This window comes from Tyto alba, unplaced genomic scaffold, assembly GCF_018691265.1.
Source record: "Tyto alba isolate M040663 unplaced genomic scaffold, T.alba_DEE_v4.0 Super-Scaffold_26, whole genome shotgun sequence".
Taxonomy (NCBI): Eukaryota; Metazoa; Chordata; class Aves; order Strigiformes; family Tytonidae; genus Tyto; species Tyto alba.
Genome location: NW_024881300.1, coordinates 22,569,207 through 22,595,793, shown reverse-complemented (window position 1 = coordinate 22,595,793; position 26,587 = coordinate 22,569,207). Strand labels below are relative to the sequence as shown.

The window sequence follows — 26,587 nt, the reverse complement described above, 5'->3', positions numbered from 1 at the left end:
CCTGGGGCTGTGCAGAGCGGGGCTGGGGGCTGCCCAGTGAGGGGGGGGGGGCTCCGGGCTCTGGTGTGACCCCACAGCACTCCCAGCCCTGCTCCCCCCGCCCGGTGCGTGCAGGGCAGCTCCCGGCACAGGAGCGGGGCCCGCGGTGCTGCAGCACCCATGGGGGCTGCCCCGGCAGGAGGGAGGGGGGACCCCGACGCTGGGGTGTCCCCGAGCACTCGGTGGCAGCCCCGACACGGTGGGGGCTCCTGGTGCCGCGGTGGAAGGGCTGCCTTTCTCAGACCCTGCGGAGAGGGGGACCCCAGGAATGGGCGCAACACCCGGCTCTGCTTCCCTCTGCCTCCCCCCACCCCCCACCCTCCCCCCCGGGAAAAATCACACGGATTTGGCTAAAAATCACATTTGGAAGTTGGCTCAGCTGTTACCTCCAGGGACTGTCCCCGGCTCTTTCCCAGGGCTGGCACCCATAAAAGCTCCCCCCACGCCTGTGGGCACCCGGCAGCCCGTGTGCAAGTGTGTGAGAGCTGCCGGCCAGCTTGGCACTCCCAGTACCCCCCCCAGCATCCCCAGAACCCCCCCAGCATCCCCAGGGACCCCCATCAGTCCCAGGACCCCCCCCCCAGCATCCCCAGGGACCCCCAGAAGTCCCAGAGGCCCCCCAGCATCCCCAGGGACCCCCAGCAGTTCCAGGACCCCCCCTCAGCACCCCCAGGGACCCCCAGCAGTCCCAGGACCCCCCCCCCAGCAACCCCAGGGACCCCCAGCAGCCCTAGGACCCCCCCAGAATTGCCGTGGTGTGAGCTCGGTGCTGAGGGGGAGCCAGCCAGGGCCGGGGCGTGGGGCTGCTCACACTGGGGGGTGCAGACAGCGGAGGGGCTGGGGGCTCTGGGGGCCCCGGGGGCTGATGCCCACCCTCCCGCAGGACCCAGGGGCTCGCCAGGGCTCGGCACCGCTGCCACCGCCACAAGCACTCGAGAGCGAGCACGGGGAGGGGGGGGACACGGCCACGATGGCACCCAGGGGCTTCACATGGCTCCCGGAGACATGACGGGCGCAGGGCTGCGCGTTTAAAAAAAAATCTTTGTTTAATCCCTTGCCCTGTCCCAGCCAGCCCACCCGCCCCGGCCGGCACCCGCCGGCGGCATCTCGGGGGGGCACAGCGACCCCGTCCCCTCGGGGAGCCGCTCGGCCCCGCCGCCGGAGCAGGAGGAGTTCGTTTCCGCAGCCCCGGCCCCGCTATGGCAGCACCACAATCTTCTTCTCCAGCGCCTGCGGGGGGAAGAGGACCCTCCTCATCCCCGCGTCCAGCTCCTCCAGCGCCAGCTGGGCGTGCAGCACCGTCGCGCCGTCGGGCTCGGCCGTCACCACGTGCTTCAGCAGGCGGTAGAGATCCCGCAGGACGTCCCGCAGCACCTGGGCAGCGGGAACCGTCAGCGCCCGCCGGCGGCTCGCCCGCCCACGACCCGAAACACAAACCCTGGGCGCTGCCCCTTCCACCGCCGCTGCCGCCGGTGCCAGGACGTGGCAGCACCACCACCACCACCACCACCACCACCACCACCACCACCACCAAGCACCCACCGCACTGCCTCCGGCGTGAGCCCCGGCCCTCCCGTGACTCAGTTTCCCCACACGCCAGCAGCACCGTCCGGCACAGCGGCGCACCGCCGGCGCCCCCCCCGGCGCGGGGGCACGAGGGAAAGCCGAGATCCCTGCTGCGGGGATTCCCGCGGGGAACCGGCCGTTTCCTCCATGGGAGCTGAGTCCCAACACGCTTGTTGCTGGGAAGCCGGGGCGGGGGGGGGGGGGGGGAGGCCGCGGCCCACGGAAAAAACTGGGCATTTCCAAGTCAAATCAGTGACAAAACAACTCCCACGGCTCCCGAAAGCTGGCAGCGCCCCGCGGCACGGCATGGCACTGCCTGACGGCACGGCCCAGCAGCTCCGAAGTCCCCTCTGCCCCGGGAAGGATCCAGCACCTGGGGGGGGCTCTTTGGTGGGGGAGGCACAAGCCGGAGGTGCTGGTTTCACGGGAATTTCCCTGGAAGCCGCCTGGGAATGAGCCCTGCAGCCCCCTGCGGGGCAGGGGCCGTCCCCGAGGAGCACCGTGCGGGTGCCCAGGGATGCCCAGGAGCCTGGCGGTGGCTGTCCCCACCCCTGGGGACAGATGGAGCACGGGGTGGGGGGGGTGGGGGGGTGACCCACCTCGGTGGCCTTGTCGCTGAGCCCCCGCAGCAGCACCACCACCACGTGCACGGCGGCTCTGCGCACCTCCGCCTCGGGGTCCGTCTTGGCGATGGCCGTCAAGCAGGAGGTGACCTGTGGGGACGGGGTGGCGGTGGGGTGTCAGCAGGGGTGGGGGGGACCCGGCAGACCCCGGGGGCGGGGATGGCCCTCGGTAGCCTGGGGCTGGAGGATGAGGATGGGACCCCCGCGCCCGGCACCCAAATGGTGGGGATGGGCTTTTTGTGGGGGCACCCAGCCCCCCGCCCTCACGCAGCCGCCTCGCACAGCTTTGTGACAGGCGGGCAGAGTCGAAGGCACCTCATTAAACCCCTCTGGCAGCGACAGCCGGGAGAATTAGCAGAGCTAGCGTGTTCCCGAAATAGCCGCCCCGCGGTGCAGCGGCAGCTCATCGAACGCCGCCGGTGCCCCCCCAACCCCCCTCCCCGATGCCAAGCGGGGACTGGGGAAGAGGCCGAGCGCCGCGTCCTTCATGTCTCCTGACCCCCCTCCTCCTCCTCCTCCTCACTCTGGGAGGCACCGGGGGCCGAAGTTCTGGCTCGGGGCGGGGGGGGGGGCACAGACCCGCCAGCTTGGGGGCTGCTGGACGGTGATGCCGGTGGCTCCCAGCTCTTCTTTAGGGTGAAGTCCCCCACCCCGGAGTCAGGCTCACCCCACGGGCACCACAGCTTGGGTGCCTGGCACCCGCCAGCTGCCTCCTGCTAACGGGAAGGGTAACGAGGTCTCATTAAGCAGGAGGAGGCACCGCTGGCAGGTCCTAACCGTGCCCCCCCGGGTCTCCTCCCGCCGCGCGATTGCCACGGGTGGAGCAGGCACCGCTGCCTTTCCTTCAGCTACCGCTTCCCTGCACCAGCGCCATCTTTAGCTAATTATAAAGCTTTTAGCCCTAAAAAATCAGGGCTAGAATCTCCCGAGTGTTTGCTTCAGGTCGGAGGGCTTCTGCGCCCTGCAACATCAGCAAATATCATCCACATCCTTTACGGAAACCCCCCCAGGCTGTCGTGTCCCCAGCAGCCAGCGCTCAGCAGCCCTGCCATCCGCTAACGAACCGCCCTCGTTAACGAGCGCGGCGCCGGTACCTCCTGGATGACGGAGCCCAGCTGAAAGCCGAGGTGCTGGCAGAGCTCGCCCAGGTTGGAGAGGCTGCTGGCCCGCAGCGCGCCGTCGGGGTCCCGCGCGCCCCGCAGAAAGGCCTGGACCAGCGGCTCCCGGTGCTTGGCCACCATGTCCCCTGCAAGAGAGAGCAGAGCGGCACATCACGGGCGAGGAAAAGCCCACGGCCCCTTCCTGCCAAAGCCCCCGCTCCGCTGGGAGCAGCCAGATTGGACCCCCCTCCCTCCTTGCAGCACCGCTCCACAGCTGGATGCAACATCTGGAGCACGGCTTGTGCCCGGCGCAGCTCTGAGCAGGGGACCCGCCGTGGTGCCAGGGACAAGGACACTGGGGCGCCAGCAAATCCCGACGGCACGCACCCCACCGCAAACACCTTTGTCTGGGGCCGGTGTCCCCCCCCCCATCCCACATCCCCCCCGCCCCCGCGGGGCCCATCGCAGAATCAGCACATCCAAACGAAGCGCGAAGCCCAAATTCACACATAATTCAGCCCCACGACTTCCCCCCCACCCCCCCCCCCAATTAGCACATGGAGGCGTCGCAGATGCGTGAGCCGCCTAATTAGAGGTGGGTGCGTGGAGCCCGTGACCAGCATGAACAATCACGGGGGCACGTGGCCCTCCCGCTGCTCCGGCACTCGCCGGAGGCTCTGGCAGGCTCACCAGCCCGTGAGCGCGGTGGTTTCCCGGCTTTCCCGAGCTCTGGAAGCTCCTCGGACACCGGCGCGGTGCAGCTGATGGAGGCAGTGGGATGCTCCACGCTGCCCCGGGGATGGGAACAACCCCTGGGGGGAGCGGGGGGACCCCATCACCCTGCCCACGGGGTGCACCCTGCGGCTGCGAGGGGCTGGGGACCGGCCAACCCCCGTGCCACCGGCACCGGCTGCACGCAAGGAGGAGAAATTCGGCATGCAGTGGCCGAGAGCCGGACAGTCCCGGAGACTTCCCACAGGCCCATGTGCGCCGAGGGGCAGGGAGGGCTCCTGTGCAGCGCAGGGTGGGAGGGCTGGGGGCAGCACCGGGATGCCAAGGACGGCCACGCTTGCTCGGGAACGCAGCCTGCTCCGTGCCTGCAGCCCAGGAGCTGGGGTGATGGCCGTCCCAGCAGCGCTGGCGCGCTGGAGCATGATGCAGCCCCTCTAAAGCCAAACGGCAACCGGCCCCGTGCTGGGCGGCCACTGGGAGAGCACGAAGCGCTTCCTTTCCCGCAGCAAGCAAGGCCCACGCTCCCCAACGGAGAAGGGAAAAGGTCTGCTGTGATGCACCCAGAGCGGATTTAACGGGTTTGCAAAGAAAACTAATTGGATGGGCGCAAGGTCTCCACGAACCCTCGCGCGGCGCTCGGCCCCGCGTTGCTGGAGGCAGAGGAACGACGCCGCGCGCTGGGGACGGGGCTTCCAGCCACCCTGCCCGTGCCGGCTGTTTGCCAGGCGATAGGCACCCGCTCCAAAATCCCCTCCCCGATGGGAAAAAGCCGCTCCAGTGGGACGGCAGGCAGGGCTGGGGACGGGGACGGGGCGGGAGGGAGGCACGGCGGTCCCCAGGCAGCAGCAGGAGAGCTCCGACCCGCAGCAGCGCTGCCGCCCGGAGCAGAGCGTTTCTGGAAGCGCCGGCTAAATCCTCGCTCTCGAATCTTGAAGCTTTGCAACAAAAACAACTTTGTGCGGTTTGTTCTATAAATACGTAGGCGAGCCGGGACGTGCCGGAGTCGCTGCCTGTGGCAGAGGCACCATGGGGAGGGGGGAAGAGCCGCAGCGGAGGCCGTGCCCGCCGTCCTGCTGCCAGCCGTGCCGTGGGCAGCCGCCGAGGGAAACCCGGGCGAGGCGAGAGCCGGACGCACGGACATCGCCCAGGGGTTTTCAGAGCCCAAGAGGCTCTGCCGCCGCTCACACCGCTCGTGGGAGCTCCACGGCGGGGGGATGAGGGGATTTCTGGCCCGGAGGATGCCCCGTCCTCATCCCCGGAGCGGCACGGGCTGGCCCGGGGAGCACCAGCCCCGGGGGGATGCCCGCAGCCGGCAGAGCTCAGGGATGCCCCCACGGCCAGGGCACGCAGAGCTCCGGCGGCTCAGGCAGCCAACACAGCCCCACGGGAGCTGCAGCCGTGGGGCACGGGCTGCCCGGGCACTGCAAGGGGATGTTGGATCTGCCACAGCCCACCGGGGACTGCGGACACTCCGGTAGCCACGTTGGTCACGGAGAGCTCCGGCTGCACGCTCTCTCTGGCCCGGCCTCTGCCAGGGAATAAAATGAGGCGTTTTAGGACGTGTCCCAACAGCGGCTGCCGGAAAGGCCTCATCCAGCTTTTACCCCTCAGCCCTGCGTGTCCGGGCGCTTCCCGGCAGCCTCCGAGCCCGGCGCTGCCGGCCGAGGGGACGGTGGGCTGCCGGCTGGATCCGCTGCCCCGCTCCTGCCCGCCGGCAAACACCGGCCAGCCGCCCTTCGGCTTCCAGAGCCGCCGCGGCGGGGCCGTGGGAGCTGGTTCTCGCTTTCAGACAACAAAAAGCCCCCGTGGGCTTTTCCCCCCTGGACCTGGCGGCACGGCAGAGAGCAGCGAGGGGCTGAGCGGTGGCTGCGGCTGGCGGCAGCGGCCGGCGCTGCCGTGCTGGCTGTGGACTCACCCAGCGCCCGGGTGACACGCATCAGCACCTCGCCCAGCTTCATCCTGGTGACGGCGGCCGCGGCGTCCTCCGTGCCCTGCGCCGGGCACCCGTACCGTGCCAGCAGGATGGGCAGGATCCGCTCCGGGTACTCACTGGAGAGCAGGGCAACGCCTGGGGGGAGAGCGAGGGGAAAGCACGGGTCAGCACCCGGCACGAGGATGGCACGTGCCACCACCCCGGTCAGCGGTTGCGCCACCCCGGCGTCCCCGGTGCAAGCGGGCGCAGCCGTCCCCCACGGGACACCCCTGCGTCGCCCCGGCCCCGCGGCACACCCCGCAGCCCCAGTCGCGGCGCTGGGTCTGGTTGGGTGCCGAGCTGGAAAATAAATCATTTGGCAGCTGGCAGCAGGTGCCCGCTAATTGTTGCTGGTTAACGATCACTGACCGAGCATCGGCTTGGCGCGTCAGCCGCCGGAGGCTGCGGGGCTCGCCCCGGGCTGGGGCAGCTGGGTGCCGCAGGTGATGCTCGGGCGCAGTGTGTGGTCGCTGCTCCCGGTTATCGGGCACACGCTGCTGGCCTGTCCTTGTCCAAAGCTCCGGGGTTTGCCTGCACCAGGCTGGGAGCCCGAGCGCGCCCTGCGTTTGCCACACCCACCCAGGGATGAAGAAGGGTCAGACCCCAGACACGGGATGCGTGCCGGGTGATGCCGCGGGGCTGCCCCAGCTTCGCCGTTCCCTTTGGAGACGCGGGATTGGGGCAAGCGCCGGGCAGGGCTCCGGCAAAGCCCGGCTCCTCTCTGCTGGGGAAAGGCAGCCGCTCTCCAGGGAAAGGGCGAGCGGCGGAGAACTGCTGCGGCAGTGCCAAGCGCTGAGTCACGGTGAGCCCCAGCTCCCCTGCCCTCCAGGAGCAGCCGCCTTCACCTCCTACCCCGTTCCCCGGTTATCGGAAGGTGCCCGGTGTGGGTTACCCCCTGCAAGCCCGGGCGCGTCTTGGCAGGGCAGTGACCTCTCCTCTGGCATCACCTCGCCGGAGCCCGGCTCTCTGAGAACCAGCAGCGCCGCGACAGCCAGCTCCGGCCCCAGCCCCAGCGCGGCAAGCCCTGCGGCCGCGGTGGGGAGCCCGACCGGGGCAGCGGGGAGCCGGCCTGGCACCGCGCACGGCACGCCGCGGGTCCCGCTGCCGGCGCGGCAGGGGCTGGGCGAGTCACCGCCGCGAGGAACCGCGTCAGGGTTAATCACAACCGCAGCCGGGCTGCGAAACACGGAGGCAGCTGCACAGGGCGTATTAATCACCGGGGGGACGGTTGAAGCGTTCGTGTTTCACCTGCAGGGCAAGGACAGACCCGTCCCACTCAAGACCGTACAGGCAGAGGGAAGCACAGCGATAAGCTCCTTTTCCAGCTGCCGCTGAAGGTTACCTACCCCACCGGGGCTCCCGGCAGTGCCGGCATCGCCTGGGGACCCGGGAATGGCACCTCCCTTCCATGTCACCCGGTGCACTGTGACCTGCTGTCGTGCAGGCCACCGGCGCCATCCCGGGTGCGGAGGCACCGGCCTGCGATCCCGACGGGGCATCCCGGTGCCGTGGGAGCCGGAGCAAGCGTGGACCCCGAGGGTTTCCCGGGAAGCGGCGGGCGCGGCGGCGCTCGGTGGCCGCGGCGGCAGCCCCGGCGAGGGGAGCGGGGCAGCCAGCAGCAAGCAGAGCGGCGCGCTGCTCTCCGGCCAGCCCGCTGCCCGCCGGGACCAGCGCCGGGGCTGGGAGCGTGCCCACCGCCGCCCTCCCCCCCGTCAGCAGGGGCAACAATTTGTGAGGCTGGGAGACGCGACGGATCGGGGAACCGACCCGGGAAACGCTCCCGTGGGTCCACATCCACGCAGCCGGTCGGCACCGGTCGGTGGTTCCCGCCTTGGCCGTGGGGATGGCAGAGCCCCAGCGGAGCACTGGTGGGTGCCCACGGCCCCAGCTCCTCTGCCAGCCTCAGCTGAACAGACCAGCAAGCCAAACTGTAAGGCGGGTGCAGGGCTGGGGGGCCGGGGCTGCGCCCACACCGTGCTGAAACCGCAGCGCCAGGCTGGTGGCACGGACCTGGCACAGGGACGGCGACCGGCTCCTGGGTGTCCTCTGACTGCGAGACGAAGCCCACCGGCTTCGGGAACGTGGCCCAGAGCCCGCCCGCAGCTCCAGGCTCGACCGAGCGGCACAAAGACACGGCCCAGGGAGGGCAGGAGATGCTGAGCCCCCCGCCCAGCTGCAGCTCCACTGCTCTCCACTCTCACCGCCCAAAGAAAACCCCCCCCCCCAGCACAAAACCTTCTCCTACAAAGCGCCGGCACTCGCCCCGGCCGGGCGTCGCTCACCTTGGATGGCCGAGAGGTAGACGAAGGCGTCCTCGTGCTGCACGTTCTCCAGGAACACCTGCGAGGAGAGGGAAGCAGCCCTGGTGCCTCTCGCCTGGCGCCTTCAGCCAACGGCGATGGCGAAGTCGGGGAGGGCTCCGGTAGCACGGCCCGTCCCCAGCCCGCCGGCACGCTCAGCCCCAGCTCTGCGCCTCGGCGCAGGATGGGGACCGTGGCAGGAGCCTGGTACCTGCAGGATTTTCTCCTGAAGCTGAAGCGCCTCCGGATCCCGCTGTGTGATCAGGCGGGCCAGGCAGCGCAGGGCGGCCGCCCGGGCGGGGGGCTGGGGGTCGTAGGCTGATACCAGCAGCTCCTGGAGCCCAACTGGGGCCGGGCTGCCGGCACACGGGGCTGGAGCGGGTTCCGTGGCGCTGGGCTCCTGGCACGTCCTCTGCTCTTCGCTCCTCTCGCCGGGAGCCGAGGGGCTGCTGCGGCCGTGCCGCTGCCTCGGGGCTCTGCCGGGGACGCCGTCAGGGCTCTGCGCTCCCATCCCCGGCTTCTTCCCCCGCACGCCGCCGGCAGCGGCGCCCACCGTCCCGGGGGAGAAGGCCCCGTGGGTGCAGATGGCGATGCGCAGGTCCGCGGCCAGCTCCTGGGTGAGGGGCTCGGGGTAGGTGCGGGAGAGCTCCTCCAGCAACGGCTCCAGCCGCTTCAGCGCCGCGAAGTCGCTGGATCGCAGCTGCAAAGGGGAGAGAAGCCGCGCTGGCACCTCCGCAACGGAGGTTTTGCTCCCCGGGGTGCTCGTGGCAAGGCAGGCAGGCAGCCCAGAGCCGCACGAGCCCCAGAGGAGGTTTTGTAGCCCCACGGCAAGCCGGCCACCCTCCGTCCCCACCCCACAAGCCGGGCTCCCATCGCCACGAGCTCCACTGGCCCCAGCGCTGATCCCAGCCGCGGCATCTCTGGCAGGGCAGAAGCCAGGAGCAGTCAGGACCTGGGGTGCCACGGGAGAAGGTGGGAAGCCCAGAGGAGAGCTGTTTCTGTGCGGGGCTGAACTGGGGACATCCCTCCCGCCGTCCGTGCCGGGCTGTCCCTCCGTCCTGCCTGGAAGGAAGCTCCCAGCAAGGCAGCTGCGACCTGTCCCGAGGCTGCGGTGCCCGAGGCGGGGGACAAGTTCCTGCCCTAACCCGGGTTTAACTGCTTCAGCAAAATCTGGGTTGTAAGACCTGAAAAGTGAGGCTTTAGTGGAAATTTTGGGGAGCTTTTGGACGATTGTGTAAAAAAAAACCCGAAGAAACAAAAAAACAACCCTGGCCATTGAAACCCAAACAGCTTTGCAGCTGCCTCCAAAACCTTTTGCATTCAATTTGCCGAGTTAAGTTGCTCCCATTAACGCCAGAGCGGGAGCAGGAGCTCGCCTGGGAGGGGGCCATTAGAGCCACAAGACTCTGGTTTTAAGTTTTCTCCAACTAAATAATGCTCTTTTCCCAACGTTAGGAATGCAGCAATAAGACACAATGAATTATCTTTTTCCATTAACAGTTGGATTTTCCTTTGGGCAAGTCCGGGGATGAAGCAACCCCAGCAGCTCCGTGATGTAAGCGCAAGCCGGAGCGATTACAGCGCACTAACGAACGTGCGGTGGCTCCCCGGTGGCAGCTCAGCCGACACCGCACAATCCGGGTGACCCAGTGATGTGCCTTTTTTTATAAAAGACTTTCCAGAACGGTACAGCCCACCCTGGGAAGTCCGTTGTGCTCCGGAGATGGAGAGCGTGGCCGTGCAGGGACGCAGAGCTGGCATTTAAAGACGCTGTACGCGACTGCACTGCTCCGTCGGCGCCTTCTCGGAAGCAGATTTGGGATTATAAATTAATTAATGAGGTTTTCAGGGCTGCCCTGCTGGGATCAAACCCTCAGCCAGCACCCTGGCACTGCTCCGAGGGGAAAAAAAAAAAATATATGTATACACTGAGGGGGTGAACGGGGACCCCAACCCAGGGAGCAGCCCCGGCCGGGCGCGGTGCCCGGTCTCCCCCCGCCCTGCACCCCAAGACCGCCGAGCCCCCCCGGCTTGGCCCCCTCACCTGGACGGCTCCGCCGAGCAGGGCGGCCACGAGCCCCATGGCCATGGCGAGGGTCTGCGGCTCGGTCGCCGCGCCGGGGCTGACGCGGGCCCGCTGCAGCGTGGCCGCCACCAACTCCACCACCTGCCAGCGGAGAGCGCGGGGATGAGCAGTGAGGAAGGGGGGGGATCCCCGGGGTGCTGCCACCGCCCACCCCCGCCCGCACCTCGGGGGGCCAGCCCCCTCCCCCCCCTCTTTAGCTCTTGTATCTCTCCATCTATTTGAATTTCCCAAGCTTTTTCTCTCGCGTGATTTTGTACAAACCCTCCATGTTTCCCTGCTGTCGCCACCGACCCCGACCATCCCTCCCAGACCCACCCCAGCCCCTTCCCGGTTCCCCCCTGACCTGGGCGAGCGGCTTTGGCAGCACGGGGGAGCTGAGGGAGGGCTGGGGTGCTGGTGCAGCCCCGCTGGGGATGCAGGAGGGAGCCGCAGCCCCTGAACCCCTTGCCCACCCCGGCGGCAGCAGCACAGAGGGGCCAATTGCCCCGGGGGGGGTGGTAGTAGCCCAGCCCCAGTGTGAACTGGCGGGTGAGGATGGAGGAGCGGGGCTGGGCCAGCTCATGGTTAAACCGCGGCGGCTGCCTCTACGAAACAGTGCTAGAGCAAGGCCCGGGCTTGGAAAATGGAAGTAGGTGCCAACAGGGACAGCGAGAGCCGAAGAGCGGGCGGTGGGAGGGCACCAGGGCTCAGATACACCTACTCCCTCCCACCAAAAATCACGCCTGCCTGCATCCCCCCCCCCCCCCAACGCTCGGGGGAAAAACCCCCGGCCCTTTTCGGGGTTGCCCCCAGCCCACACCGGCTCCCACCCCACAGCTCCCCAGCATCACACTCAGTCACCCCCCCGCAGCCGAGACTGGAGCCAGACCATTTACCACGTGTGTCACTTATTCTGCGATTTTCTCACAACACGTTTTTTTTTTTTTTTTACCCACTCCCCCCCCCCCCCAGCCCATAATGATCCTGCCTGGCTGCCGCTGGCCTTCTCGACACTTGGCGCTGACATCTTTGATCCCACAGGCTTCCTGCCTTTCACGGAGCTTGAAATTAGTGAGCTGATTTTCTCCCCGCCTTTGCCAGCTGTGCTGGCACCCAGCTGGGGTGGGAAGGGGCTGGATCAGGGTCCTTCCTATGTGAAGGGCGCCGTTGCAAAAGAAGAGGAACTATTTTGCTCTTATTTGGGAAAACAAAATACAAGGGCAACGAGGTATTGTTGCACCAAACCCCACATTTCCAGCCTCCAGGGCACAGGCACTGAGTGCAGGCAACGGGTTTCCCCATCAGCAGGAAAGCCGATCGCTGCCGGCTTCGTTAGGCACAGCCCTGCTGCAGCGAGGGGGGAGCCCGGCTGGGAGGGGCTGCAGCAAAGGCTGAGGTACCTTCTGGGCTGCTTAGGCCAGAAATGAAACGCCACCAACCAGCAAGAATACGGAGTAAAAACAAGTGTCTGAACATCTGCTCTCACAAAACAGCGACACGCGAGCGGAACGGGTTGAAATGGTATTTAATGCAAAAAAATAGGAACATCATGAACAAATAATCTAGCAGTAGATAGCTACTGAGAAAAAAACCAAAAGATTTAAAAAAAAAACAAACCCTCATCTAAAAGGGAAAAAAAAAAAAAAACATCCTATTCTGGAAGGGGAAAAAAGCTTGAAAAATAAAATACTTGGGCACATTTCTGTCTCATGCAGGAGGAAAACACCCTTGGTGTATCAGGGAAATCAAGTCAATCTCATGAAACTTGGTTGCGAGGGGGTGGGGAAATGTAAATAAAATAAATTGTGCAACTGAGGTGGGGGGGGTCCACAGCTGCTGCCACTCCCGGGGTCTGGCTCTGGGAAGGCAGACCCCACTTCCTCCGAGCCCATTAAGCACAAAAGCCACGGACCAGAGTGCCCACAGCAGGAACAAACGTCCTGGAGGAACCTCGTGCTGCAGAACCGGCTTAAAAACAGCTCCGCAACCGCCTGTCCCGGCGCGAGGGAGCCCTCCCTGAAATACAACCCCCAGGTGGGAGCATAATGGCTTTTTTGTCCGCGTTTCTTTTTCGGCGGTGGGCTCTTTTTATCCTAGGCTCACGGCTGGGTGCAGAAACCTGGCAAAATCCTTCCCGTGCTTCCCACCCCAACTTTCTGATCCGGGGAGCGGGGCCGGTCCCGCGCGGGTGGGTGTGATGGAGAGGCAGGTGAGGGCAAAGCGGCGCTGGCCGCGTGGAGGGACGGGTCCCCGTCACCGCGGAGCGCAGAACAAAGACTCCTTTGTCCCAAAGAGAAGAGTGGGGAAACCTGCGTGAGCAGTGACCGCCTCCGCTTGAGCCAGTCACGGTTAACTGGCATAACCAGGTCACTGAGTTAAAAAAAAAAAAAAAAAAACAAAAACCACCAAACAGGATGAGGAAGTTAAAATACACTGATCAGCTGGGGAATACTGTGCTGCCCTCGGGCTGCCCTCGGCACCCAGCAGCAGTCCCGACCCGGCCCAGCTGCTGCGCCGTGGGCTCAGGGCGGACAGAAGCGCCGTGTTTTAACGATCCTCCGCGGCACCAGGTTCAAGGAGCCCCAGGTGGCCTTTGAAATCACAATCTGTCGTAAAAATTTTGCAGCTGCCCATTCGTGAAAACGCGGACAAGTGCCGACCGTACGGGCACGGTTACGCCAACCCCGAGGACCGGACATACCACCCAGCGCGGGCGGCCCCACAGCAGAAACCAGAGAAAAGCCACAACAGGCCAATTTGGGGACACGGGGCGAGTGGGACGCGGTGCCACTGTGGTAGCTGCCAGCCCAGCTACCACAGCTCCCGGAGGTGGCTGCCAAGATGTGCCAGAAAAACCCGGCACCAACACCACGGACAGGCAGCAAGCACTCGCTGGAAAAGGTCTGTCGGGCAGGGATGTCTTTAAGCTTTGTTAAACTTGGGAATAAAATTTTTCTCAAAATAAAGATGAGAAGCTGGTGAGTCACAGTTCTGATTAACACACAGACTACTCTCTTGGCTTTTAGTGCACAACCACGGACACAACCACGAAGACGTCCGCTGGGCTGCTCCCTCCTGTCTCTGCAGCTGCCTCTGTCCTTCCTGCTGGCACTGCACAGGACAGTGCCTTGTTGAGACACTTGTGACTGAATCAATAAACCGCTTTTCCTGGGGATGCTCTACCTTTCTCCAGCTGTTTCTTAGCCACTGTCTCCTTAGAGCCCAGCGGCCCGGGGCTCGGTCTGCCACGTGCTCCGGCTGCCGATCCCCCAGGGCTTTGCCATGACCAACCTGAGCAACGTCCGTGAACACGGTGTCCGAGACGTTCTCACACAGCGTGGCCACGAGCTGCAGGACCATCAGCTTCCTCCTCTGCCCAGCACGGTACTGCTCCAGCTCCAGGAGACTCCCTCCCGGCACCGCAGCCGAGTCCGAAGCCGCCTCATCCTCTGCAGCCACACAAGTCAGTGCCTGCCGGGAAGGAAGCACAGGGCACGGAGAGGCAACAGTTAAACACAGGCAAACCAGTGCCAGGGACACGGTGGTCACCACACCAGCGGTCCTGGGCGCAGCAGGTCCACCTTGTCTAGACCTCCACCCCGCTGCAAAGGGATCCTGGTCACCTCCCCTCTTCCAGCACCGTCCCCTTCCCCACGCACGCCTGTCACCAGGCCAAACCCTCGCAAACCTCCATCCCGGTGGACACCACACAGACCACCACCGAGCACTTCTCCCAGCGCCAAGCACCCCCTGGGCTCTCCGAGGCTCGCTGGCTCTCTGCTTGCGGCCTCGCTTTTGGAGGTGGCTGCTCACAAAGGCACCTGGAACCTCCCCCCGTCCCTTTGGCGGAGCTCGTGCTGACTCCTCACACGATCGGAACCTTCCACGCGGTACATCAAGGTCTCTCTCGAGCTGCCTACAGCTCCTGGGTGTCCCAACCGTATCGCACCCTACGCCCGGGATGCTGCAAACCCCGTGGGGCTACGGGCCGGGGCTCTCCCTGCCAGCCAGGGCATGGAAAGGCCAGCCCAGCCCAGGCCAGGAGGGAACCACAGGGGCTCGAAGCGGGATCAAAGGGAGCAGGTGCCAGGGCCCCTGTGCTGCAGCCGAGGAAGGAACAGGGATTATTCACAGCCTCAAACACGCCATTAAACTTCAGACATGCTCCCGTTGTCAAAGGAGGCCGGGGGGAATGAGGGTTAACCCCTTCAAGGGACCAGAGCTGCCTCCCTCTCGCAGGCAATCCTGCCCAGCAGAGCAGCCCAGCTCAGCGCTCCCGAGGAACACGAGGGGACGGTCGCTCTCCTCTGCACCAACCCCACAGACCACCTGGCCCGGGGAAAGCGTCCCTGCAGGTGTGTCCCGACCAGAGACTTGCCTGCCCTTACCTTCAGGCAGCGGATGAAGAAGTCTCCGGCTAGACCACTCTTCTGGCAGTGAGACAAGAGCTCCACCAAGTTCTCCACGTGGCACTGCTCCGAGGAAACCTTCTGGTAGAGGGCCTCATCTTCATCGCTGAAACAGGTCACTGTCACCAACACGGAGGCACCCAGAACCCCGCCAGGGCTGGCTCCAAACTGCTCCGCGGCAAGGTGACATCCCACTTCGGCCTTCCCTTGGAAACCTTCCTTCACAGCACCACCAGAAAGCAAGGCCTGGAGGCAGCCGAGCCAAACTATTGCTCAGTTCATTTGGTCTACATGATCACGCACTCGGTTTATTAATTAACCTGCATTCCTTAAAGGAAGAGCATTAACAGAAACCGTGAGTGCAAAACACGTTTAATCTAGCCATCTTATAGAGAACAGGATTCATGCTGGCTAATTCATGCAGCGGTCATAGCCATGGAAATAGGACAGACACTGGCAGAGCCGTGGCCCTTAAGGAGTAATTTTAAAGTACGCCCAGTTTAACCAGTGCAGACCTTCTTCTAATTCAGGTCAGGAATAGACTGAAATGAAACCAAACCAAGTGTACTTGTGTGGGGTTTTGCTAGGGGTGCATGCCCTGCCCTGGGCTCGTACCTGCCAACTACCAACCGCTCCCTCCTTAAACCAAATGTCACGCTGCTGGACAGTCCCAGTTCGCGTGGCTGGAGTCTAATGGCCACAGTTTATTCCCCGCATGGCCAAGCCATGCCTCTACTTGCAGAGACCATCTGCAAGAGCAGGCAGGGAGCTCAGTCACTGGCTCCGCAACGCTGGCATCGCTAGAGCCCTTGCTGCGACGGTGCCGCCTGTGCCCGAGGGACACCGCTCGCCCCACGCAGCCACGATCTGCCAGGAGACAGGCTCAGGCTGGAGGGTGGAACTTGAATTTGGGGAGCGTTGGGACTGAAGAAGCACGTCCCGTTCCCAGACACCCCGCAGGCAGGACTCGGGACAAGCACGCAGCGAGCGCGCGCTAACGCTCAGACAGAGCGTGCTGCTTTTCAGGACTGGGAAAAAAAATAAAAAAATAAAAAAATAAAAATCAGAGCTCTGCGCTGTGTACAGGGAACCCGGAGGCTGTGTGGAAACATCATCTGCTTGAGCTCAGCGCAGAGAGCCGGCTACCCGGGCACCTGGGGGGATGAGACCGTGCGGGGACAGCACCGGCAGCCCCATGCTCGCTCAGGCTCTCTACCAGGCACGCCGTGAAGATCCCTACGTGCTGAATAACTCCTGGAGACAGCCCTTCGTGCCCAGCACTGCCCCAGCAGCTCTCACCTGACGGTCTCCTCCACCACGACGGTGGCACCACCCTCGCTGCCCACGCGGAAGCGGCACCGCGGGTGGAGGGCGCACACGCTGCCGTTCAGCCCTGCAAAGCCTTCCAGCACGGCCAGCGACACCCCTCGCTCCGACTTCTCCAAGAACCACAGCAGGATCTCCTGGCACGGGGAGCTGGCAAGGAGAGAGAAAGCAGTGGCAACCCTGCTCTGCCCGCTGCCACCCTCCCCGCGCGCCAGCACCGCAACAGGACCACGCGTCTCGGGGCGAGGGAAGAGACAAGAGTGTTGTGGAGCGACCACGGGCGCTCCTTGGGACGCTCCGGCAGCTGAAGGCATTTGTGCCCGTTTATAAGGGGATCAGCAGCACATCCCGTCCTCCTGGCGTTCCCAGATGGAAGGCTTTGGGTCCTCCAAGATTGCAGCCCGGCGCGGAAGGGAGCGCTCTGTCTGAACAGCGTGTCTGTACAGGGACAGCCACTTCCACGCAGCCTCGGCGCACCGTGCCGGGTGCTTCGCGCCAACGTGACAAGGCACAGAGCTGTCAGCTGCACCAAGGAAGAGGAGGAAGGAGACAGGGAGCACTGCAAGGTGGCGTGGGAGCCCCTGCCAAGGAAAGACGCAGGTTAACGAGGTGGAGTAGCAGCGCTGCGCTGTGCCAGAGGTCTGGAAACCCGAACACTTCCAGGCAGCTGCGGTTTTAGTTACCCCTGCCAAATTCTTTCGCAAAGAGAGAAGCGAGCAGCGACTCTGTTCGCCCAGCAGCAGTGTTAACTTGGCTTGTTCCACGAACTTGCCACAGCACTCACTGCTCTTTGAAGTGATTAACGATGTCTTTAATAATAGCAGAGGCCGTGTCTACACAGACCTTTCAGGGAAAGCCTCCAGTACCCACATGCCAGTATCACCAAAGCCAAGTGTGAACCCACCAGGAGTGTATTTACTAGGCTGGTCCAAACTCAGGGCAGCCCAGGGAAAGCCTAGGAGGGTAAAAAAGAGGGGACAGCCAGCACCTGGTCACCACCACCGTCCCTGCCACCACGACTGACACACGTGGTGCTCACCATCGCACATCAGGCGCGGGGTAGCCGGGCACAGCGCGAGGGACAGCTGCCGAGAGGCAGGTCCTGCACGTGTCGGAAGAGAGTGATGATCCCAGACAGGGGAAGAATGATCTTGTGTTTCCAAGAGCCAGCATTCGAGCTGTTTCATCCCGTTTTTACCCTGCTTCTAGATCCCTGGTATGCACGTCCCTCCGACACCGTCTCCACCCACAGAGAATCACAATCCCTGCTCGCAGGCAGGCACTAAGGGTTAACCTGTGCTCCCAGAGGACAGGCTTGCCTCTACACCGAATATTTTGGCTTCAGGGAAGACAAAAACCAACGAAGGAACTGCTTCCTTGGGCACAGGTCTGCCAGTAAGGTCGAGTGCCATGCCTATGCCTGCCGTTACTGCCTACTTTGAAGGAAAGCTCTTCAGGATGAGAATATTGGTCTTGGCTCCTGTATGTGCCCATGAAGAGCATGTCCTTTGGAGGTGGGCAGAACAGAGAAGATGAAACCCCAGAAGAAGCTGTGCACAATCCTTCCTTACCGTAAGTATGACACATTCTGCTTGGCGAAGGAATAGAGGGAAAAAACCACTCCCAGGACTGACTGTAAGGATCCCAGCAGCAGGCTCGAGCTGTCATTTCCAACCACATACACCTACGGAGAGAAAGGCACAGGGAGGAGAGTCAAACACCTGCGTGGAGCGGAGGGAAGGGAAGGACAGAAAGCACGTCTGCACAGAATGGCTGCCACCAGGGAGGATGGCAGAGGGTTTTCAGGCTCTGCTTCTTTCAGTCTGCAGCCTGTCTTCCCTGGGTATGGCACATTCTGTATTTAAAGCAGCCTTCAGCACCATCTTTCTCCTAGCATTTGCTTAACCGCAGCAGGGCTCCAAGCTACAGGAACACTGCAGCCAGCTATTCAGGAAGTCCGCTGCTTAGGGGTAAGGTCTTGTGTTACAGAGAGATGCAACAGGCATCTTTGAATCAGCAAATCCGTATGGAAATACTGCACCTAGAGCCAGATCTCAAATTCAGAGATCAGTCCCTAGCAGGGCAGCTGGCCTGACGTGTGCTAAGCTGAGCAAGTGGGTTGGAGGGGCTTTGAGGAGGCCGTAGGGCCGTGCTCCTCTCCCCCATCTCGGGCAGCGCCCTCCTGACTCGCTGTCGATGCCCTCCTCCACGAAACCAGCACCCCCTTCCCAGGCAAGCCACTGGTGCCAGCTCGCCGCACACAGAGCACAGGAAACCCGCTCACAGAAGTCTTATGACATTTCATTTCTTTCTGAATCCTTTTAAAGGAATTGTCCAAAACTAAAAGCCCAGTAGGATGCTTTCAGTCAAAGCCATAATGCTGGGAAAACTCACTCTAGAAAACGATTAAGTACCAAGCCTTGCCCAGCTGGACTCAGGGTTTACTCAGGTTTGTTGTCAGGTCCTCAATTTAGCAAGCTCTACCTCCCTCTGTAGCTTTTAGCTTTGAAAAAAGGCAGGGGGAGAGTGGTGAAATTAAGTCTTTTCACAAGTTCTCCAAGGGACTTCCAGCTCTGTCAGCTGGTGAACTACCTGCTCAGAAGACGCCATCCCTTCACACCAGAGCACTCTCCAACACCTCTGACCTCCGCAGCTGGAGAGCAATCACCTGCTCCGGGGCTGGAAGGGCACTGGAGACAGACCAAAGAGCTTATGCCTGCTCCAGGCAGTGTGACAACCCAGGTAGGAGGGAGATTGTCCTGATAATGTTCTGCCCTGCCTTATTGAAGCAAGTAGACCTTTCTTCCTGTGCTAATCCCCGTGGAGCCATTCCTCCTAACCAGAACCTTTTGTACACAAAGCCTCCCTGATGAAGCCCCAAGGATGGTTTCTCACTCAGCATCAAATGACACTTGCTAGGCAAGAAACCCCCGCAAATCCGCAGGCTGGAGTCTCCGTCACTAATCTGGCTGCTCTCAGGACTCCAGCGCTCTGCCATTAAGGAGGGAACCGCCCCAAACTCCCCCAGCACCCGCATTGTGAACGGCAGCCACAGAGCAGCCCTCCAGACTGGTCTCTGCCTGCCAGCTAGTTACAACAGATCATTACTACGCAAAATACTACAACAATCACAGCATTTAAGAGCTTAGACTGCCTAAGGGCATGCCAGTAAGCAAGTCACCAGCTTCTTAAAATTGAATTCCTGGGCTGGAGATGTCCTTCTGGGCTGGAAAGCGCAGCAGAAAGCTGGGCTGCTGTCAGGGCAGGCAGCGAAGCCTGCAGCGTGGCACTGGCGATACTGGTGGGAACAGCAGAAAAAGGAGCTATGAGGGAAGGTTTCAGAAGACAGGCCCCCCACAAAAAGCCCCGTTCCTTCACAGGGAGCACTAGAATGGACCCCCACCTCTCCCCCGAACGCCAGAGCCAAGATCTACACCGCTGAACACCCTGCCTCTCGCCCCAAAGGACCCCTTGCAAGAAGGAGCTCCCGAGAAAGTGCTAAACCTGCACCGTCCTGCCCACAAGACACTTCTTCTAACGCAGCAGGCGGTCTGTTACTGGCCAAGCCAGAGCATTTGATGAGACCTGAGTTTCCTTCCATCTTCCTGAACCCTCCCCATCGCCCAGCACCTGATCAGAGCTGGGAGAGCTGCTGAGCTCCAGCGACTCCTCCTGCTTTGGCAGCCGGGCACACAGAGCAGCCCTGAAGCCCCACCGTGGCCTCCAGGTACCGTCCTGCACCAAGAGCAGCACCTGAGGAGATTGCTGGACACCCAGCGGCCCGCTGCTCAAGGATTACTCACCCACGGTTTAAAAATTAACTTCATGCACACGGAAAGCCATGTGTCACGGGGTTCAGCTCAGAATGGTTCCTGCAGAACTCGTTTTTTCCTCACTTATCATCATCAATTTACCTGACTTGTCCAATGGGCCTAGACAGACTGCAATGCCTTTGGACCCCTGGCAGGTATCAGCAGCGGAAGATGAACCCACTGAGGACACCCCATGGGGACCAGCAGCAGCGTGTCCCCCAACTTTCTGGAGCAGCCGAGCTGAGGACACAGTCACTAACAGTGTCTCCCCCGGGGCTGAGCTGCTGGCCACCCTCCTTTCCCCATTCGCACACGCTCGCTGCTTCCTAACAGCGGCCACCAGTATCACCACGCCAGCTCTCCCACCTCTCCCCCCTGCTCTGAGCTCACCTTCGCTCTCTCTTTCACCCCGGTGACAGCTCAGCCAGCTCAGAGCCGCACCAAACCCGCCTGCCTCACAGCGCCCACGGCAAAAGCCTCGCTGCCAGCCGGCCGCACAGCCACCGAGCGACGAGCCGGGGGCCCTGCCAAGCTGGGCAATCCGGCACAGCCGGCTGCTTGCCGATACCTCGAGCGTCCCCCCTTTTCCGGGCCACTCACTCAGAAGCATTTTGGCCCAACACGAGAGCTGGCTGTCACCCATCCCTCTGCGAGGGGGTTCACGCTGCAGGAGCTGTAGAAAGGCTCCCAGCTCCAGCAGGCTGGCTCAGGCTGCCCTCTGCAGACCTCGGCGGCAGGGAGAGCACCTCCCAGCAGGTTCTCCCTCCCACACAGGGCTCAGCACAAGCTGTATTATCCACGCTCTACAAGAAGGAAACTGAGGCACGGAGGCACTGAGAAAAGGGAGACCAGCCACAGCCTGGGAGGAGAGCTCATGCGCCCTCTGAAGATTCAGCACTTGGCAGGGTTCCCTGCGATCCATCCCGGCCTCTGACCAGCTGCACGCCTCTCACGCTGGCAGGAGAGCAGCACGGTCAGGGGCAGGGACTGACAGCCCGAGGCATCGCGGGCCAGGCCAGCCGTGCTGCCGACTAGGACCCTCCTGCCTGCTCCACCAGCACAGCCTGAGTCCTGACGCTGCTCTGACAGCGCACCCTGACGCGACTGTCCCGTAGAAGCTGCGCGATTTAGCGATGCTCAAAGTCTTGCTGCAGAGGAGGACGAGGACGCGAGAGCGCCACGGAGGCTCCTGGCTGCCAGCCCACCGCTCACACTCCTCTCACACACCAGAAAGATAACGGGGAAAAAAACAACCAGAAGGAGCTCACTCGCAGAACCTTTCGGGGTGAGAATGCTTGAAGGGATTTGGGCAGTGCCTCTGGTATCCAGCATAAAGCTGCAGTCCCGCCAGCACAGCGTTGCATACGAGGTTATTCTGTGCAGCTCTTGGCCTCACCTCAGCACCATGAGCGCAGGACACACTTGGTTTTTTTAATGGTCTAACACACACACTGAACTGCTCAGAAAGTCTCAAACCAGCTCTTTCTCAGAGTAGTTTTCTCGCCTACCCTCCGGCCCAAATCAGACATGATACCTTGAGCACATCTTCCACACAGCTGCCAAGCTCTGCCTCTGTCACCAGCACGGTCCCTGCTGATAAATCTTCCACCGTGAGCTCTGAAAACAACGGGCAGAAATATCAGAACCCCTGCGTGCTGAGGAGCCTCCCGCAGAACAGCAACCCCACCACGCCCAGCACCAGAAAGCACTTTGATATTTCTCTTGCCTTCCCTCCATCAAGGCAGCATGGGAATCGACGAGCCCTCGTTAGCTGTGCTAAATATCACTCCAGTGTTGTAAACTCCACAAGGTTATGAGCAAATCAAAGCAGACCACAACTTCTTGATGGATCATTCCCCGGAGAGCTGCTCGGTCAGCGTGGGGAACCCATGGCTTCCGCCCGGAAGCTCAAAACGAGACTGTCAGACTGGGAGAGTTTCCCAAAGAGCACATGGCAGAAGCCCCACTGCTTGGCTCTGACGCTAGACTAATTTGTCTCAAACGCCAGTAAGTACAGTGCACCCAGCCACACAGACACGTTCACAGCCGACAGAGCTGGGCTTGCACGCTCAGCAAGCCCAGCCACCAGCCCGAGAAAATTCTGATGGAAAGACAAAGATCAGCGAGAAGAGGAGCTTTCTGCAATCCGACCGGCGGGTACCTGCTGCCTCCGAGCACCGCAGGAGCGGTGCCAACAGCGGCTGGAGCAAGAGCTTCTCTGCCAGCTGAGGGTGCTCTTTCGCCATGGTGAGCAGCGTCGTGGTGGCCACTCGCTGGAACTGGCGCGCTGTCACTTTGTCCTGGATGTGCAGCAAGTCCAGAATCTGGAAGGAAAATCCACGATAAAGGAACAAAGAGTAGCAGCCCCTCGGAAGAGGGAGGCAGGGCAACTCCTTGCAGCCGACAGCAGAGATTGAGGAGCCTCCCGTCTGCGGCTTTGCTGGACACCTGGCATGACGTTCCACAGATGGAAGAGCCGGTCTCCTTCCCGTGCACGTGTTAATGCAGGGTGCATTTCTGGGCTCGAACCAAGAGCCTGCACCACTCCCACAGCCACAGGCTGGAAACAAAAGCTCCACAGCAGAGAGCTCCCTATAGCGCAGCGCTGAATGGCTCGTGCAGCCAGGCAACATTACCCAGCACTTCCATCAAACATAGAAAATTCAAGGGTAGGGTGGAAACACACCTCACTGTCAGAGCAGCACAACACCATCTCCACGTTGTCCTGGCTCGAGCCAGGCCACGCTCAACCAGAACCGACGGTACCAACACACTCCAAGCTGGAGCTGGTTCCGTGTTCCCAGCCCAAGCTGGGGTGCTGCGGGGAAGGGAAGAGAGGGACCTACCTGGGGGCACACCAGTTTGTAGTAGTCCTCGAGGGAACGGCACTGCTGCGGGCAGGAAGCCAGGATCTTTGCAACCGTGTCGCATTTTCTCCAGTCCACAGCTGCTGCTTCAGCACCAGCACCACCCCCTACACCAGCAGAAAGCCAAGATCAGCTCAGGCTGACAGCAAACGGCAGGGTCAGTTTTGGCTGAAGCCAGGTGTTTCTGGCCAAAAGTTGGATTTCTAGCCTGTATTAGCCTCTTTAAACCAAGCATCTTTCAGGAGACATCTGAACTTAATGACAGAAAGGGAAAAATTACTGTTCAGGATCTTTGATAATGAAAAACAACTTCTACAAATAGGTAGATAAGCCAAAATGTGGAGGGGAGGTCACGCTTGGACAGTGTCACCAGGTTGGTAGTGACTGGAGGAGATTTTGGCACTAGAAACTGTGGGATTGAGCTTTTAGAGAGCAAGGCTGCCGAGCCCTGGAGCGGGACAGGTCTCATTCCACCTGCACCCCAGCGCTGAGCACAGCTCCCACCATCCGGTACCAGCGCAGCTCCTTGGAACGAGCCGCGGTCCGTAAACACACGAGGTGTGACCCCACGGAGACATGAGCAGGCTAGATGAGTTTGGAGGCTTTCAGTCTGGACCTCAAACACAACAGTTTTTGAGCACAGCCGGAGGCAAAACCTGCACGAGTGTCACAGTCAGCTTGGCCTGACAAAGGCTGTTTCCCATTTCAGTGCTCTGATGGCACTGTCTCTCCTGGGCCTCTCATGGGATGAAACGTCTCAGACACATCATCACAGCCTCATTTAATCTGTGATCCTGGAAGCCAAGAGCACCCTACTCACCGCCTGTTCCCTCCATGATGCCCCGAACCACTGCCTGAACCCCGCTGGGTCTCATTAGCCTCTCAGAGAGCAGCTGACCACACAAGCGCCGCAGCCACGCCGGAGCCCGCACAAGGGCCGGCTTTGTTTCTTCCCCAGGAGAGGGAGGACTCTGAAAGGAAACAAAGGAGCAGGCTAAGGGAGGGTGTTTGCACACTCCTGTGCAAACCCCCACTAACAAGCAAACAGCCTGCACCCTGCCCGGCAGGGCTTAAGACCAGATAGCAAGACAGGACGGGGAAAGGTTTTAAATCACTTCGCCATCCAGCGGCACAAAGCAAATTAGGGCTTAATGAGAGAGGCCAGCCTTCCCAGGAGCATCCCCTCATGCTGAGCTTCCCTCCTTTAATTAAAGCCTCTCAGGGTCAGGCAGCAGCTCCGACCGGCTCATTACCACAGCGGGACACAGGGTGCTCGGGGCACAAGTCGAGTTGGATACAGGTAATGGGTCCGCAGCGGTGACCCCCTGCCAGGACCCGGCCCAGAGCCCGCAGGCTCCCTGGTCGGGCAAATCAATCCCCCCGGGCCAGCACAGACAGCAGAGCTGCCCGAAAGCTGCCAACCCCGGCCACCCGAACGGTTTGAATGGAGGTGCTTGCTTTTGTTTAACCGGGAGACTCTGTGTGGAAGAACCACAGCACGCACCGAGAGCGCTGCCGAGCGAGCGCCTCGCCGGGACCCTCCGCATCCCCCAAGGGAGGGGACGGCCAGCTCCTGCCTGCTCGGGAATCCCGTGTGATCCCAGGCAGACGGGCAGCGTGCGGCACAGAGCTGAGCCTGTGCCAGACACCCCGCACCAGCAGCTCCTCGCATCCTGACCCCGAACGGTGACGCGGCAGGCGAGCACCCACCCACCCACCCACCGCACCCGCTTGGAGCTGGGACGCGGGCTTTTCCCTGGGGACTTTGTGAAAAGAGCGCGGAGATTTCCCCATCTCCTCCTCCGTGCCGCCACGAGGAAGCCTCCGACACGGCCACGCGCAGCAGCCGGGGCCGAGGCAGCGCCGCTCCGTCCCCTCAAGTGGAAAGGGGCCATGTTCTGGAAGAGAAGGCGCTTCGCTTGGCGGGGCACAGCGGATGGAACTGCCAAGCCAAGGCGGGGAGTCCCCGCCGAGTTCACCCGCACCCCGCGCAGCGCCCAGCAGCTTCTCCCGTGCGCCCATGTGGCGCCGGGGGAACGCTGCACCAAACCGGTTTTTAAGGCGGGCGAACGTTTCGAGGGGAGCAGCGAAGGCGCCCGGGGAACGCGGGAGCGCACAGCCCCGGCACTGCGGGCGGCACGGCGGGGACGGCTCGGCGCTGCCGGGTACCTGCTTGGTCTGGCCTTGCAGGACGAGCAGCTCCCGCACCGCCAGCGGCTGGTAGACGCGGTCCAGGATGTGCCGCAGGGTGTCCCGGCACTGCGCTCGCTCCGCTTCCGAAACGCCCTGGAAAACAAAAGCAAATAAAAGAAATAAAAACCCTGAGGTGGCGAGGGCAGCCCGGCTGCCGGGGCTAAACCCACTGGTCCCGACCGCGTGCTGGTGCCCCTCGCCAGGCTCCCCGTCTCTTCTCGCGAAGGGAGATGAACGCGGGCGGGACGGCAGCTGCCGTCGCACCGGCTCGGTGAGCGGGCTGAGGCGAGGCCGGTGACCCCCGATGCGTTTTCGGCGGGGCCGGGGGGAAGCGGGAGAAGAGGGGACCCCCCCACCGACCTCGCTGAGGGCGGCGGGGCCGTGGCCCAGCAGGCAGAGTCCAGCGAGGAGGAGGCCGAGGTGCCGGGCGAGCAGCGGGCTGCCGAGCATGGGGTGCTGGGCCAGCTCGGCCAGGGCGGTGGTGGCAGCGTGGAGCCGAGCCCCGCGGGTGGCCGGCGGTGACCGGGCTGGCGTGGGGGGCCCCGGGCGCTGCCCCACGCCCGGCGGCAGGTAGGGCACCAGGCCCAGCCCCACGGCGGCCCGCAGCGCCCGCCCCACCGCCAGGCCCTGCGCCGCGCTGAGGGTGTCGGCGGCGGGCGGCGGCGCGGCCCCGGGCCGGGCGGCGGGAGCGGCGTTGGCGAGCGCGGTCAGCCGCTCCTTCAGGCACAGCAGCAGCGCCAGCAGCCCGCAGGCGGTGGCCCAGCCCGGCTCGGCCTCCCCCGCCGCCCCGGCGGCCAGCGCCGGGGCCCGGGCCAGCACGGCGAGGCGCAGGCCGCGCAGCGCCGCCCAGCCCGGAGCCCGCCGCAGCCGTTCCTCCAGCGCCGCCGCGTTGCTGCGCAGCGTCTCCGGTGGGAGGGCGGTGGCCGGGCCCTCGCCGTCCCGCTCGGCGGGCGGCCGCAGCAGCAGCTCCAGCGCCTCCACCACCTGCTGCGGCTCCGGGCCCGGGCCCGCGCCGCCCGCCATCTTAGAGCGACCGGGACGGGGAGGAAGTACGGCGGTGCGCCGCCATCTTGGGGAGGTCGGGGAAAGGGGGTGGGGTGTGGATGCGGGCGCCGCCATCTTGGGGAGGTCGGGGAAAAGGGGGGGTGTGGATGCGGGCGCCGCCATCTTGCGGAGGTCGGGGAAAGGGGGGGTGTGGATGCGGGCGCCGCCATCTTGGGGAGGTCGGGGAAAGGGGGTGGGGTGTGGATGCGGGCGCCGCCATCTTGGGGAGGCCTGGGAAGGGCGGCTGTCGCCGCCATCTTGGGGAGGTCGGGCGAGGGGCGGTGCGGGACCGCCCGGCGCCATCTCGGGCGGGGCGGGAGGAGGTGGCGGGGCGGCGCCATCTTGGGGCCTGGCTCGGGGGGCCCGGCGGGGCGGTGTTAACGGGTGTTAACGGGGCGCGGCGGCGGCTGCCGCCTCGCCCTGCCGCGGGGGATCGTCTCCCCGGCGCGGGGAGCACGGCACACGGCTGTCCCCTGGCCTGGCGCTGAGGGGGGAGGCCGGCGGGGTAAGCCTCTGTCGCCGCTGCCCACAGGCGCCAG

General features: G+C 63.4%; 1 protein-coding gene across 2 annotated transcripts; it reads right to left on the bottom strand.

Moving 5' to 3' along the window:
• Positions 1-1,069: 1,069 nt before the first annotated feature.
• Positions 1,070-26,073, bottom strand: TANGO6 (transport and golgi organization 6 homolog). 2 transcript variants are annotated; one of them, XM_042797626.1, is made up of 18 exons: positions 25,365-26,073; positions 24,981-25,097; positions 24,539-24,709; positions 23,632-23,782; positions 22,791-22,918; positions 22,106-22,268; positions 21,479-21,561; positions 17,704-17,816; positions 16,106-16,282; positions 14,786-14,912; positions 13,689-13,868; positions 10,377-10,499; positions 8,544-9,032; positions 8,315-8,372; positions 5,976-6,128; positions 3,323-3,474; positions 2,205-2,318; positions 1,070-1,413 (listed from the first exon to the last, which is right to left on the bottom strand). In XM_042797626.1, the coding sequence occupies exons 1-18, from the start codon at positions 26,025-26,027 to the stop codon at positions 1,237-1,239; spliced, it is 3,339 nt and encodes a 1,112-aa protein (XP_042653560.1). In that variant the 5' UTR covers positions 26,028-26,073; the 3' UTR covers positions 1,070-1,236. The 2 variants fall into 2 exon arrangements, with proteins under 2 accessions (XP_042653560.1, XP_042653561.1); XM_042797627.1 differs by lacking the exon at positions 24,539-24,709.
• Positions 26,074-26,587: the final 514 nt, after the last annotated feature.